This window comes from Platichthys flesus, chromosome 7 (assembly GCF_949316205.1).
Source record: "Platichthys flesus chromosome 7, fPlaFle2.1, whole genome shotgun sequence".
Lineage (NCBI taxonomy): Eukaryota > Metazoa > Chordata > Actinopteri > Pleuronectiformes > Pleuronectidae > Platichthys > Platichthys flesus.
In genome coordinates this window covers 15360125-15374771 of record NC_084951.1, presented here as the reverse complement: position 1 = coordinate 15374771, position 14647 = coordinate 15360125, and the positions used below count along the sequence as shown (strand labels likewise).

The window sequence follows — 14647 nt, the reverse complement described above, 5'->3', positions numbered from 1 at the left end:
TACAATAAGATATGATAGGATATGACAAGATATGAAAGATACAATAAAATAAGATACGACAAGATATGAAAGATATTATAAGATAAGATAGGATACGACAAGACAAGTCAAGACAAGACAAGTCAAGACAAGACAAGACAAGACAAGACAAGACAAGACAAGATAAGTTATAACAAGATACGTCAACATAAGATATGATATGATAAGGGGCGATGATATGTGTATGGGAGTACACATATCTCCCATACATATATTGTAAATCGTTGGGCTTATTAGGGCCCGAGGACAGACAGGCACTGGCAGACAGTGCTATTGAAATTGTATGGATTATTATATATTTTCTCAGGCAAATGAATGGATTTTTTGAGGGCTTTAACATGGTCAATTTTGCACTTCCCGCATAGAAGTGGACCGCGCACCTCCTGCGCAGAAGTCCACAGCAAACCTCCTGCGCAGATGTGAACTGCGCACCGCCAGCACAGTTAATTTAATTTAATTTATTTAATTTTATTTTATTGTTCTCTCTTCCCACAAAATTTGTAATCATATGATATAACGATACAGTTTAAAGATGTCTGTAAACATGTAAGAGTAGAAGAACAAAAGGAAACATGGGAGCAAAGGGATGATAACAAATACCTGGACCCAACCATAGAGATGCCATCTTTTACTCAGGTCAGGACACAAAGGAAATCTGAACATTTCATGCAACAGGCTGCATTTTGAGTTACTGCACAGGAGTACCCAAAGGTCTTTGCCCCCATCTTTCCTCATTACCATCACTTAATATAACAGTGTTCATATTCTGAATATATATGTTTGTGTGTACGTATTTCTGTATTTGAATTACATTGTCAAGTTTTTTTTAAACCACCATACAAATAAATCCGTATTATTATAGTTTAATCGAGTAAATTACAGGATGTTATCCATCTTAACCAATTTTTGTATTCAAAGAGAGACATTTTACAAAGCAAATGGCAATAAAATGTTAAGTAGCAGAAGTATAAAGTAGCATATAATAGAAACACTGAGGTAAATATAATTTTTACTTTTCTTACTGCTCAGTATGAGTATATGGAATCGTGAGTATTTGTATGAATATTTTTGACAATAATCTATCAATGAATTCAGTAAACATTTCCAATACATTTTCAGTAAAGGTTGATCACATTTTCTTCCAACATTCTTTACTCTAATATTTTTGTTTGAACAATTAAGTCTGTAAATGTATTTATAATATGGTTCTCGTTTTTTTGGGGTCGTTGGGCGAACACGCAACTCGCAATGACACATTTTTTCCAACGACACGTGAAGGCCCCGCAACACATGTCAATGGTAGCACGGAATGGTTCTTTGTTTTATCGTGACCCCGCCACAGGTCGGCGGTTCATCGTGATCCGCGCGGTTCTGAGCTGCCTTTGACTTCACTGATCAACCCGGACTCCGCCACGTGTGGTCCGCAGCGTTCATCCACAGCCTGACATGTGCTGGGTGAAGAACAAGCCCCGGGCGGAATGAACCGCGTAACCCCACTGTCACTCGGACTTGTGTCGCCCTCTAGTGAATTTCTTCAAGAACCTCAGCTGACTCACGACCACTCCTCCAAAATAAAAGACACACACACAATTCCTGGACATTTTTTCATTTATTATTATTATTCATCCACATTGTCACAATATAAACACAGACCTGGATGCTTTGTTAAGAAAGAACAATGACACTTGGAGGTAATATGACGTAATCCAGGAAAAGGCAGCTGAAATGGACTTCTAAACATACATAAATAATCTTTAGTTTTTCCATCCGTTGAATATTTCCTTCACGTTCGGCTTGCAAAATGCCAGGTGGATACATTCCCCAAAAAATGAAAAAGCAAAGACAGACACACATTTAGGCTGAACCTCTTAAACAAAGCACTCTGTGGGAAAATGAGAACAATAAAACCATGGGCAGTGTTGAATGAATCCACTCGATCAGTCTGCAATGTCTTTAATAAAAGTCATGAAATAAATAGGTTGAATCGAAGTAATATGAATAATTGCTGTTTAAAAGAACCTGTAAACGTGGCAAGCAGTAAGTCCTACGGGTTCTTAGGAAAAAATGACATCTACCACTATGCATAACAATATCATAGCCTTGTATATACCACGGGATGAAAACATATTTCAACAGATTTAAATATAAAATCTCCACACAGACAAGGACCGTAGCAAAACTTTTTAAAACTACTAGTGGACCTCAGATATTTGTCTGGTGCTGATGTGGATTAGGTTTCCATTTGCCGGTTACGACAGCTCATGATCCTGTCACTCAAACTCACAGTGACACCCCGCAGGCAGACTTGAAGACAGGAGATGTGTCAATGACTTTGGAAGACCTACTCCAGCTGTATTCATTCACTAGATGTGTTACTTTTTGGTCATGCAACATACGGCCTCTCAAGTTTCTTTACCAACTCGAAAGTGGCACAATAGGTTCCAGGTATTATAAATATCTTAAGTCCGTAGACAAACTTTTCAGTCAGCATTCCTTTCTGCCATTAGAAGAAAAATTCAAAAAAGGTTACGTGGCACAAAAGCTCTGGGTTTTTCAGTCGTTCGGCAGCTCCTTAGCTTTCTAACAGTCATCTGGATCCACTGCTGCCTCTGCAGGTGCAAGTGAAGTGAGTGTGATGGAAGGCATGGCACAGTTATCCTTCCAGCGGTGGTCGAAGAGGAATGCAGCCGTCCATCTCCAGAGACTCAGGCCAACCTTCGTACTTGTTGTTGCTCTTACTGTTCTTCATGCGCTTATGGAAACAAACATAAGACAAACCGAAGCAATTTAAGCAAAACCAGGTTATAACGGGATAGAAGCTGCTCATAATAATAATGTGCACAGTAATAATCAAATGCCTTTCGATTATGCTAAACGTGACAGAGTTCAGAAAATGAATAATAATCATTGTTGATGAATAAAAAAGGCACAAACCAGCAACACAGCTTTCCAGTGTATACTTTATAATCACAATGTCCTGGAACTTTAACTGGTGAACATCACTACTACAAATAACATTGTCTCTGGTATTTGGAAGTGTTACCCTTCATCACGTGTTGTCAAATGTAGTACTATTATCCACAGTATTAAACAAAGCTACAACAATAACAAGACTTTCTCTTCTCATCAATTAATTCATTCTCCTGCATTTCATTAATTATGACGCCATTGTGAATTGAAAAAAATGGATTGATATTATCGTCCGGTGAGAAAATGTTCTGGTAGTAATTGCAACATACCTGCTCAAAAGGACTCTTGTTCTCGATGCCCTTGGCACCGACAAACACCCAGCTGTCTCTGAAGGCCAGGTCCTTCACAGCCGTGCTCCCGAGCTCCTCAAAGAGTCGTCTCGTCTCGTCGTTCATCCTGCCAGGGCACGGTGGCATGTTAATTATTGGTTCGGGCTCAAAGGTCAAAGTTTATGTTGAAATGAATGAGGTCCTTATAATACTTCAACGTCAGGTTAGGGTTATGCTCATTTTGTTACTCTGAAAGTAATATTAGTGTTTGGTAACTAAGGACTCAGCCACCAGATGTAATTAAATGTAAAATTAAAACATTCTGACAGCACGCTGTCAACCACACTGTCACATTATCATTCCTGACTGCAACAAGGATTTATTGACAGGAAGCAGCTGTTGGTTTATTAATCTGGCCGGACACAAGCTCTGCTGCTGTTCTGCTATTTAAAAGCTTTTTCTTTCTAGCGAAGCTACATAATCATTTTTGGAGAGATGTAATTGCTTGAAATATCTACGACTAACAATTTGTCGGTTGAATTTAATTTGAGGTGTTTCCATCACTTGGCACATAGTGCCATTGCAACATGTTGTGACCCATATTATCAGGTCAAAGCAGCAAAACTGCCTGTGTGACACATGCAGTTCACGCCTCTGTGTAACGCTGTGTCATCCTGAGATTTGGCATCTTTCATGTGTGATATTTAACAAAGGCAGGGAGAACTGTTGAAAGTCGTATTGATGTACCACCAGCAACACTACATAAAACCATTCTCTGATTTCAGTTTATAAGCTTTATCCAAATAAGTCACAGACATACTAAACAAAACCAGATAAATATTGCTGTTTTTACCAATTTTGCATATATATTATTCAAGAAGCTAAGAGGTCACATGTTTACTATAAAGTCAGAGAATTAAGCTAATGTTGACATAACTACATGTCAACATATCTTCCTCAATGTGGGTAAACAAAGTGGCTGGTGTCTGGTTACAATTGCCCTCTCTTCGGACGGCTTATCACCATTGGAAGATTGTTAATGGCGACAGCCAATATCGAAAGCAAACTCAATGTCTGTAGCGGACGATGGCAGGGCCCCAGTCAACATGCAGGTGGTATGAACACAGCAATGCGAGCTGCAGCAGTTCAGCCAGTTGTTGTCACCTAAGCCATAAAGCTGTCCCAGGCGTGAGAGGAAATGGATTCTTACTTTGTGGCAGCATCATCGAAAGAAGCCACGAACACGAGTGTTCCCTCATGGAGCGGTCGGAGGAACTTCAACAGGTCAGAAACATCTGAGAATGAACATCAAAGCAGCTGTGAACTTTGACTTAAGGGTAGTTACAGTTGAGACTTAAGTACCAAATGAAATATGGGACACACGTGTACTGTGCATGTGCATGGATTGAATTACCTCCTGCCCACATATCAAAGCTCTTTGTTTCCAAGAGCTCTCCTGTTACCCCTGAACCAAAGAATCATCAGTCAACAAACAAAATTAACAAGAGCATAAAATATTTAGAGCAAAGAGTCAAGGCTGCCTCTCTTACCATTCACCAAAGCTATGTTCAGTCCTCGGCCAACGTTGTTCTTCACACTGCTCACTAACCTGGGTGACATAAACACGAGATGTTGAAGCGCTACCTGAAAGCACGTTAGGAGAACTCTTGTGTTACCTCGTACACATGAATCTACACATGTCCACTAGCTACCAGGCACTTAAGAAGAGACCAGCGATAATAAAAGACTACAGACAAAACCAAAGAGGTGACAGACAGACAGACTGAAAGAATACTTGCATTCAGCTCCCCAGACAGATCTGGAAGCCTGGTTATGACAGCACAGAGGAAAAAAGGAACAGAGAATGAAAACAAAACCAAACAAACAAACAAAGGAGACAGCGGGGGGAGGACAAACACAGACTAATGGAGAGAAGGCGTTCAATCTTACATCTTGTCCTCTAGGCAGATTTTGGGACCGATGACGTTGGCAGCACCGGAGACCAGGCGGAACGCCAAATGTTTTGGGGGACAGGGAGATGAAAGTCCACATTTATACCTGCGAGGATGGGGTTCGGCTGAAACATGCAAAAAGTTTGTCAGTGGTGATATGAGAAGGAAGATAGAAATGCGACATTATCAAAATGATATTTGACCAGAGAGTCATGTCATACTGTTCCTACTATTTACCTGGAGTTGGCTCCTCACTTGCACCTGAAAAAAAGAAATGAAAACGTTATAAATACCAGCTTTAGATTCAAAGTGATAATGTATAATTTAAGAATGGTGTTCTATGTTATTTCTAGACAGACCAACACTTCAAATTTGACCTTTGGGTTTTTACTGAAAACTGTTGACTTCCTTTTGTAGTCTTTCACATGTGTCTCAAATAACTACTTCCCAGAACCCGTGGCTACATTATCGAAGTGCTTGTTTTGCGTGATCAACCTTATAAAACCCATAGATATTCAATATCCAGCCCCCATAAATTCCTCACAGGCATCTGTGACTACCACAGAACGTTGCCCATCTTGTTTGATAAATAGCTCAAAAAATGTCCTGTCAATCAACTAATCAATTCAATTCTATTTAAATATTAATTTCTCTTACCACTGAAGAAATGTCGCACAGCTGAGCCATTATCCTCTCCAAAGAAAGTGTTTGCCAGCAGCCATGTGAGCCCTACCAGCAGAAGCACGGCCACAACTCTCAGGGGGCCTGTCAGAGAAAAACAGGACGTGCCAGTTCAGGTCCAACCACACATGGGATTGAAACCAGACCGACTAAATTCCACTGGAATGTGATAATAAAGAAATAAACCCACCTGTTAATCTCATGATTCACCGTCTCATAGACCTGGGTGGAGAAGAAATAATAATGAGAACAAAACCTAGTGTCAAGACTTAGAATCAACAGTAGGGTGGGGTAAATGGCAGCCATGTTTAAAAAACGTACAATTTTGGAAGCCTAATTGAGTCAAAAAGTCCATTTACTATAACAGATGTTTTAACCAATATGAATAGAAGGTATTTGAAAGGTATTACAAAGTTCATCACACATGTAAAATACTGAACACTTGATAATACTCTACATTATCCTTTGCTATCTTTTTGTTTGTGTCATTGACGTATCTGCATGTATGTGATTCCATATTCAACTTTGTCACTTTTGGACGCTGACAGATGGAAATAAAGTTGAGTAAAAAACAAACAAGCGGGTATTAGTTTAGAGAACTGCTGTCAACAATACATTTTCATTAAAACTAATGTGGGACGCTTACCTATAGTAGAAATTCAAGTCTTGAGCAATATCGGTATAGTACAAGTTTAGTCTAAAATGTACACGTTCGCAGGAGAGTTTCAGTTTATCTACAGTACAAGATGGCTCTGAGGGGCGGAGGTGTGTCGGGACACGAGCCGAAACTAGTCCCAACAACAGAGAAACCTCTCATTGCAACAGACGAACTACCGACGTGCAGTAAACAGGAGACTCGACAGGTCTCTTACCTGCTGTTGGGGGCACAACTCCTCCACTTCCGCCTGGTATCGTCTGCTTTCCGTCACCTCAGCGGTGATGTAATGGACGGCACAGACTCGTTTTATTTCCTCCGCTGTTTCCTCATCGAGCCTCTAATGAGATAAATGAACTTTGAACACGCTCAGTGAGAAGGTAACGCAGGTGTCACGGTGAATGTTTGCAGTTTTCCCATTTGTCTTCCGGTGAAACTGCAGATCTCCGGTCTGCGGAAACCGAGGCTGCGCGAGCACGGTCACGTGACCAACATTTCTAATTGTGCCGCGTTCACGAACTGTCGGCCAGTTGTGTGTCGAGGCTTCGAAGCATGTGTCGAGTAATCCAGGAAGATTGTAGTGAAGCGCGTATCGAGGAGTGGGTTGGTGACGTATGTGGTGACGTTCAAAACTTCGTGAGTTGTAATTCTTAGATAAAAAATGTGTACATGAGTTTAATGTTATCCCTAGTAACACAAGCACAGTGAAGCTTCGGCCCGTGAACCAATTGGATGGACAGCTTCAATGCTTCATGAAGCTTCATCTCGCCATCACTACTGGCGGCCGAATAAAACTGTTACAAAAAGTATTTTTCCGAAATAAATGTCTGATGTTTCATCCATTAATGAAAATATAGTAAATATAATAACCTGGTTTAGTTTTTTTAAGACATTGAACAATATTTTAACTTAATTTCCGAATCAGTCAACAAAAAGGCTATTACAACTTATACAGGATACTTATATGATGTATATTTAAGAAATATATATGTATTTTGAAGCCCTTTGTAACCCTGTTTAGATAGGTGTTATACAAACAAGTATACATGTTATTGTATACAACCCTATGTATACTTAGAAAAAACAATATTGAAGATTGCAAATAAAAAAAATGACGATTTTGCCACATTAATTCGAGCTCTATTATTGGCAACATTTAAACAGCACCAGCTTAATTTATTTATTTTGTGATGCCAATACATCAATTATGAACTCATTAACATGGTGTCTGTCTTTATGATACAATGGCTGGGTCATAAAGGGAAAGTGGAAACAAATTGGGCAGAGGGTTGTGATGTGTCTGTGCTTGTGTTCCTAGGGATAGCATTTAAAACGTAAAATATGGAAATTGTATTCATTTTTATTTTAAATTACAACACGCGAGGCTTTGAACGTCACCACGTACGTCATCAACGTAGTGATTTTATCTCAGTATTGAATATAATCACTAAGAGAAATTCTTGATATCTCCAGGAATACAGATTAGAGTCTGGCGTGTCTCATTCTTTTTTTCTACTCGCCTGCTCAAAATAAACGCCAGGACGTGAACGCAGCATTAATCACTGCCATTATTTGTTTTCCATCTTTAATCAAATGTGCGTTAAATCTCAACTTTTCATCTTCCGGTTGTCAAGACCGTCTTGTGTCATAAACAAAAAAAACAAAAAAAACTATCGCGAGAGGAAAGTACTTCCTCCCGGCGAGCGCGAGCGCGACCACTGCTGCTGCAGAACCAAGATGGCGTCTCACGGTGCAGTGCTGTCAGTGTCCCGAATGATTTCTCCTTTCTGGGGCGGTCGCCTCGGAAATACGGTCAAAGTAAGGAGGGGATGTGTTGTTTACGTCATGTCGGACATGTGTGTTGATGTGTGGCTCTAATTTGAAGTCGCTAATGGTTCCTAAACACAAGGTCACAGGGGTGGGGGGTATAAACAGTAGGATTGAGCTGGCAGACCTCTAACACCTCTTTGAGATTCCCTTGAGTTATCCAGACTTTAAATCGGATTTAACCTGTATGTATAAAGTTAGTCACGAATGATCTTGGATCCTTCTCGCTTCCATTTGTGCTTCAGGTATTTGGACCCACTGTGACAAGTCGCAGGAATCGGACCATGCTCCCAGTGAGTGGATCAGATGTCTCTCTGGGGGTTTCAGGCCCCTCGGGATGAGTAAATGTGATTCTTGGGTGATTTAACAAAACTAATGACGCTGTATACAAATCACTGTGGCTGGGTACTTATCATATCTGTGTTGTATAAAGTGGGAGTGCTGTTTATCTGGAGGTTTATTTTCACCCTCTTTGAGAAAAAGTGGGCGTGATTCCTCTGCGTTTACTGCGCTTTGGTTTTAACGTGTTTGTCTACGCTGCTGTCAAACTGACTTGTCCTTCTGCTTTTCTTGCTGTCCATCTCCAACGACAGGGAGATAACATTGTAAGTAGCTAACTCTGATGTGTTTACCTAGATCACTCCGTAATCTAATGAACCACACCACTCCTCATACTGTACAAGAACCAACATGTTCTGCCTCAATAATACCAGGGCTGGGTAATACTAACACATCATCTAGAGGGATTACTTTAAGCATTGATGAACAGTACTGTGCAGAGTGTTTGAGGCCCTCAACCCTCCGTCCATGTGAGGAGTTCAGAAAAGAAAACAGCTTAAATCAAATTTGTTTGCGGGGGCCACCCTTGGCCTTTTTGAAGTAGCACAAATTCCAGCTACGGTTGACTCGTGCACACTTTGTTGTTGTTCCATGCATCTTAGAGAATTTGCCTCAGTTCTTCTGTGTATTTAGCTTGTCTCAGTGTCCTCTAGTATTTCATGTAATCCCAGATTTGACCTCTGCAGGGATCAAACCATCTGTTGTAGGACTTCTTAATCTTCTCATTGCTGAAGAGAGCAGAATAAATCTGGGGTCATTGATCAGACGTCTGCTTGATTCTATTCAATTCAATAATGTAGAAAAATCCAATCCTCGAACGTGCCTCACACCCTTTGAACAGTACTCTAAAATAACATTTCATAATGTTAATCACTTTGGCTTGCATGGGATCTCAATCTGGGACTCATTCATCCTATTTATCTGCTGTTCTTAAGTTAATAATGCAGTTAATAACACGTGGAATTCAAATGTCACAGCCGCCTCCTGCAAAGTACGGAGGCAGACACACTGTGACCCTCATTCCCGGAGACGGCATTGGTCCTGAGCTGCTCAATCATGTCAGAGAGGTTTTCAGGTTGGTCAGACTCAACAAGACCTTCTTCACATGTGTTGACTCCAGAAGGCCGACGATGACCTCATCATATATTTTTTTTTTTAATCCTTCTTTAGGTTCAGCTGTGTGCCAGTGGACTTTGAGGTGGTCCAGGTCAACTCTGCCTTGGAGAGTGAGGAGGATATCAATAATGCCATTACTGCCATCCGCCGTAATGGAGTTGCCCTCAAAGGTAAGAAGTCCAATTTTTCACATTATAAACAATGTTTTGAACATTTGCTTATGTTTGAGGCAGAGCCTGAACACATGAAAAGCCAAGTACAGCTGTGAGAGGAACATTGTGTATTTTAACTGTGACCTTTCTAACTCTTCTTAAAGGTAACATAGAAACCATTCATACCATGCCGCCATCTGTCAAATCCAGGAATAATCTCCTTCGGTAAGATTATTTATAAAAATTCAGATCTCGTTATAAAGGCTCTTTTGTGACATGGGTCATTTTTTCTTCCAGAGTCTGGTTCTGTCAGTTGACCTATGGTTTCCCCCCCTTTCTCCTTGCTGTCTTGTTCCATGTCCATCAACAGCACAAGTTTAGACTTGTATGCCAATGTGATGCACTGCCAGTCCCTCCCCGGAGTCCAGACCCGCCACAAGAACATTGACATCATGATCATCAGGGAGAACACGGAGGGAGAATATAGTAGTCTGGAGCACGAGGTCAGACAAAACTGAACCGCAATCAGTTCTTTCGCTTGCTAAAAACACATGTTGGCACTTCCCTCCATTTAAAGTCCTCACTGTTAGCTAGTGTTAGCTCCCCGCCAGGGATATCTGATTAAATTAGAACTGACACAGTAATTACTTGACTTCAATGGCTCCGCAAAACTCAAATTCAGAGATAATATCTCCTACACAAACGAAGGCTTTTTTCAGGCTATCCCTCTTGTAGATGTGATTTATAGATTGTTAGGAGATAACCGAAGTCAGCAACAACCAGAGGCACAAGAGTCATGGATATTCACTCGTATCATCGATTCGATTTTTAACCTCAAATAGCACCTTTGTTCATATTGTGATAACTTAAATTCCACACGGACATTTTATACAACATGTTGCCCACAACTGAACAACTAAAAACAATTGACAACAGATAACAATTACCACAGATGTACCCATTTATTGAATCGATATTGGATCATTCAAATGAAAAAATCACATTTAAACAAAAGAAATCCAGCTAAATTCCCTTGCTTAAGTGTTTAGTATTCAGTCATACTGTCTATGGACTCTTACATCATTGATTTACTCACTCTGGTCTATTGTCTCATCTGTCATAATACTGAAGCTTTATCTGTTATTTATTTGTTATTCTCCTCTCTGTCGTCTTCCAGAGCGTCACTGGTGTCGTGGAGTGTCTTAAGATCATCACCAGGAACAATTCCCTCAGGATCGCAGAGTATGCCTTCCGCCTGGCCAGAGAGAAGGGCCGCCGTAGGGTCACCGCCGTACACAAGGCCAACATCATGTGAGTGACTGTGGCAAGTTCATCCTAGCGGAGCTGTTTGGCCTCACTCATATTGTAAGTTTCTTCATGCTGGACATTTCGAGTTTTCTGCCTCTCTCCTCCCAATAGGAAGCTCGGTGATGGCTTGTTCCTGCAGTGCTGCAGAGAAGTGGCCTCTGGTTACCCAGACATCAAATTTGACGCCATGATTGTGGACAACACCACCATGCAGGTCAGGGTCGATAACATTTTGATAAAGCCAAGGAGTGTTTGTCGGTGCTGCTGAATCGAAATGATTTACCCGCCACTGTGTTTGCTTTTGCAGCTGGTGTCCAAGCCCGAGCAGTTTGACGTGATGGTGATGCCCAATCTGTACGGGAACGTCGTGAGCAATGTGTGTGCCGGCCTGGTGGGAGGGCCCGGCCTTGTGCCTGGAGCCAATTTTGGCCGTGACTATGCCGTGTTTGAAACGGTGAGTGTTGAGCAGCTCCTGGCTTTAATATCATCTCTTTGATAAAGTGCAACTCAAAGTTCCATCTCTTTCTTTGTCTTATTTTTCCTTTATCTCTCAGGCCACAAGGAATACAGGGAAGAGTATTGCAAACAAGAACATTGCAAACCCCACTGCCATGCTGCTAGCTAGCTGCATGATGCTGGACCACCTTAAGTGAGCTTTCTCAGACACAAGATACACAAACAATCCTGCAGTTTCATCTGCGTTGTAATCTTTTGTGTGCGCTCTTCCGGGCAATGTAAAGAATTCTTTCTAATGTCTCCAGGCTTCACGATCATGCGAGTTCAATCCGGAATGCAGTCCTCACTACCATGAACGAAACCAGGGTACGTTTATCATAACTGACAGGTCCTTCCCCTAAACGTTCTCACCGGCTGCCATAGATCTTATAGAGTTGTTGTCTAGAGGCTCAGGTGGCCGGTCTGGCGCGCTTCCTAGAGGGCATCACACTACATTGGCCCAAAGCAGCATTGTGTTCTTTCATTGTCGCAAAGCTTCTCACGAAATGCCTCCTTGAATGTTATCTGATTTTACATTGTGTTGATTGGATAATAATTACAGTCCTGGAGCTTATTTCAATCCTGATCTGCTTATCATCCATAGCAACAGACTGGTTGCTGCAGAGAAATGATATGCATTTCATTTTATTTGTGGCAAGGAGGTTATAGTTTTGGCTGCCTTTGTTTGTTTGTTTGTTTGTTTGTTTGTTTGTTTAGTTGTTTGTTTGTCTGTTAGTTAGCAGGATTACGTAAACACTACTGCAGAAATGACCATGAAATTAAGTGGAAAGATGTGATATTGGTCAGGAAAAGATCCATTTAATTTTGGTCTGGATCCAGATCAGAGGCGAATCAAGGCTTCTTTTTTTTTACTTTCTTCAATAATGTGAATTATAGTTTTTCAACATTTTCTTTGATTCCTCAGAAAATGAATGATGGTTGTTGATGGGAAAAAATGGCTAGTATAGGGGGCAGAGTTATACGTTCTAAGTCCTATTCAGTATGAAACTGTTCGCTGCTTACAAACTTTACACAAAAAGCCTCAATACAAATACAAAATGTGTCAGGAGACTCGTTCCACTGTTACATTTTAATAGCATCTGGTAATGTGTTAAAATACTTAAATACTTTTTTTCTTTTTCCTGCAGTTGCACACGGCTGATATCGGGGGTCAGGGCACCACTTCAGATGTGGTCCAGTCTGTCATGAGGGGCATCCAGAGCAAAGGGCAGCTCACATCAGAGCGCTAAACCCCCAGAGAGGATTCCACACACACACACACTCGCACTTACTTCAGAAGTGTGAGCTTGAACAGGTGTGGACTTGAAGGACAGGTGTACAGTAAAAGAGAAGGATATCCATGATTGTCTATTTCCATAGCTTATCTCTGACCTCACAACGGTTTTCCCCTTTTCCCTCTTCACGCTGCTAACTGACCAATTTACTGTACAAACAGCCTTTTGTCAACACCTGCCGGTTTCACTAATAACATGACCTTCACATAGAATTTCATAATTTTCCCTTTTAGATGCTGGATGGATTATATTTCCAGAGGTCAATAGATTCATAGAGTTGAAAATCTGGGTCCTGTCAGAAATATCTTGAGACGATGGTCTTTGAAATGACCGTAAATGTGGATCATTATTTATTTTACAGCTCAAGACAAAGTTACAGCCGTTGAAAAAAAACGCAATATTCGCTGAACACCTGAACTTCATTTCTGTAATTTAGTCAATCAAGTCTTATATACTGTACTGCACTGTACTATCTGTACGCTCACATCCTTTAACTGTACTTGTGCTGTTGTTGTGGCTTCTTTAATTCACATTGTAGCGTCAGAGGAGGAGAGTTACATCAAGCAACTTCTGTCAAGGTTGAGCTTTTATGCTTAATGTTTTTTTCAGTGTGGATCATATTGGGTGTAACTGTAACCAGGCAACAGCTCTTACTGTGTGATATGAAACGATTTTCTTTCTCATGTATCATCTGGAGGTTTGGAATTATATACTGTATAACATAAATATGATCAATAAAGAAGTTATCTATCTTACATCGATTCTTTCTTACAGAAGTTTGGATTTGAGATGTTTCTCAAATAAAGACACTAAGCTGTCGGTTTATTAGGTGCAAATGAATGAAGGTGTAATTGTTAACAAGTGTTGATTTAACTGGCCTGTGTTCTAAGTGGGCTCAATTTTGAAAACAAAACTTATAATACCACACAGATTAATAGCGTTAACTATATTTTTCAAAATGATCAACTAAAACTTTACTGTACTTCATAACCTTTATGTAAATAGGATTTATTAAAGCCCTATTGTATTATCTTGCATTATTTATAATTTAGTGTAACTAAGTGTATTAGTCCAGCTTCAAAGAAAAACTCCACTCGGGCCTCCTGCTTGGGATAAAGGTTATTTTGCTGCGAATAAGAAAAACCTCTCTGAGCCTTGTGTTGGTTTTACAATTTCACACTCCATCAGTGTCTCACAACACTGGGGGACAGGCTGCTGTTTTCACATTTCATCAGTAGAGGGCAACACCTCTTCCTGAAACTGCTACTAACCGACTTGGAGCACAGAGTGCACAGCTCCACGCATGTGTGCTCAGTCCGACCACTAAATGTAGAATAATGTAACCACTCTGGATCACCATGTGTGCGTGTTTTTACTGCACTCAGAAATAAGCAGCAGGGAAATTAGGGTTGCTAGAATCTCAGAGGAATGCATAATTTTTCCAAATGATTACGAATATTAAAAAAATTATTGTTTTAATGTGATTTCTAGGAACAATCTCTTGGCCACATGTTTCTACGTCATAGTGAACGAGTCCAGCTTCGCTCTT

The 14647-nt window shown here is 40.6% G+C and overlaps 2 protein-coding genes across 5 annotated transcripts; one reads left to right on the top strand and one right to left on the bottom strand.

Moving 5' to 3' along the window:
- Positions 1 to 1633: 1633 nt before the first annotated feature.
- fam3a (FAM3 metabolism regulating signaling molecule A) lies at positions 1634 to 7052 on the bottom strand. 3 transcript variants are annotated; one of them, XM_062392305.1, is made up of 10 exons: positions 6784 to 7052; positions 6102 to 6133; positions 5888 to 5995; positions 5468 to 5491; positions 5229 to 5355; positions 4829 to 4887; positions 4693 to 4743; positions 4489 to 4573; positions 3279 to 3405; positions 1634 to 2782 (listed from the first exon to the last, which is right to left on the bottom strand). In XM_062392305.1, exons 2-10 carry the CDS (start codon positions 6112 to 6114, stop codon positions 2693 to 2695), a joined length of 684 nt encoding a protein of 227 aa, XP_062248289.1. In that variant the 5' UTR covers positions 6115 to 6133; positions 6784 to 7052; the 3' UTR covers positions 1634 to 2692. The 3 variants fall into 3 exon arrangements, with proteins under 3 accessions (XP_062248289.1, XP_062248287.1, XP_062248288.1); XM_062392303.1 differs by having other exon boundaries at positions 1634 to 2791; positions 6784 to 7046; XM_062392304.1 differs by lacking the exon at positions 6784 to 7052 and adding an exon at positions 6558 to 6752 and having other exon boundaries at positions 1634 to 2791.
- A 1201-nt stretch (positions 7053 to 8253) lies between these two features.
- idh3g (isocitrate dehydrogenase (NAD(+)) 3 non-catalytic subunit gamma) lies at positions 8254 to 13853 on the top strand. 2 transcript variants are annotated; one of them, XM_062392186.1, is made up of 13 exons: positions 8254 to 8384; positions 8639 to 8686; positions 8987 to 8998; positions 9710 to 9807; positions 9903 to 10018; positions 10165 to 10225; positions 10371 to 10503; positions 11178 to 11311; positions 11420 to 11522; positions 11616 to 11762; positions 11863 to 11957; positions 12070 to 12130; positions 12952 to 13853. In XM_062392186.1, the coding sequence occupies exons 1-13, from the start codon at positions 8304 to 8306 to the stop codon at positions 13051 to 13053; spliced, it is 1191 nt and encodes a 396-aa protein (XP_062248170.1). In that variant the 5' UTR covers positions 8254 to 8303; the 3' UTR covers positions 13054 to 13853. The 2 variants fall into 2 exon arrangements, with proteins under 2 accessions (XP_062248170.1, XP_062248171.1); XM_062392187.1 differs by lacking the exon at positions 8987 to 8998.
- Positions 13854 to 14647: the final 794 nt, after the last annotated feature.

Bases quoted from the DNA above. Each gene is read 5' to 3' on its own strand.
- fam3a (XM_062392303.1), bottom strand. The intron at 5,492-5,887 runs GTAAGAGAAATT...TCTTTTTTTCAG, and splicing joins TGTGCGACATTTCTTCAGTG to GTGCAAGTGAGGAGCCAACT. The intron at 2,792-3,278 runs GTATGTTGCAAT...TGTTTCCATAAG, and splicing joins ACAAGAGTCCTTTTGAGCAG to CGCATGAAGAACAGTAAGAG.
- idh3g (XM_062392186.1), top strand. From the start codon at position 8,304: ATGGCGTCTCACGGTGCAGTGCTGTCAGTGTCCCGAATGATTTCTCCT. The intron at 10,504-11,177 runs GTCAGACAAAAC...GTCGTCTTCCAG, and splicing joins ATAGTAGTCTGGAGCACGAG to AGCGTCACTGGTGTCGTGGA. The intron at 11,312-11,419 runs GTGAGTGACTGT...TCCTCCCAATAG, and splicing joins GTACACAAGGCCAACATCAT to GAAGCTCGGTGATGGCTTGT.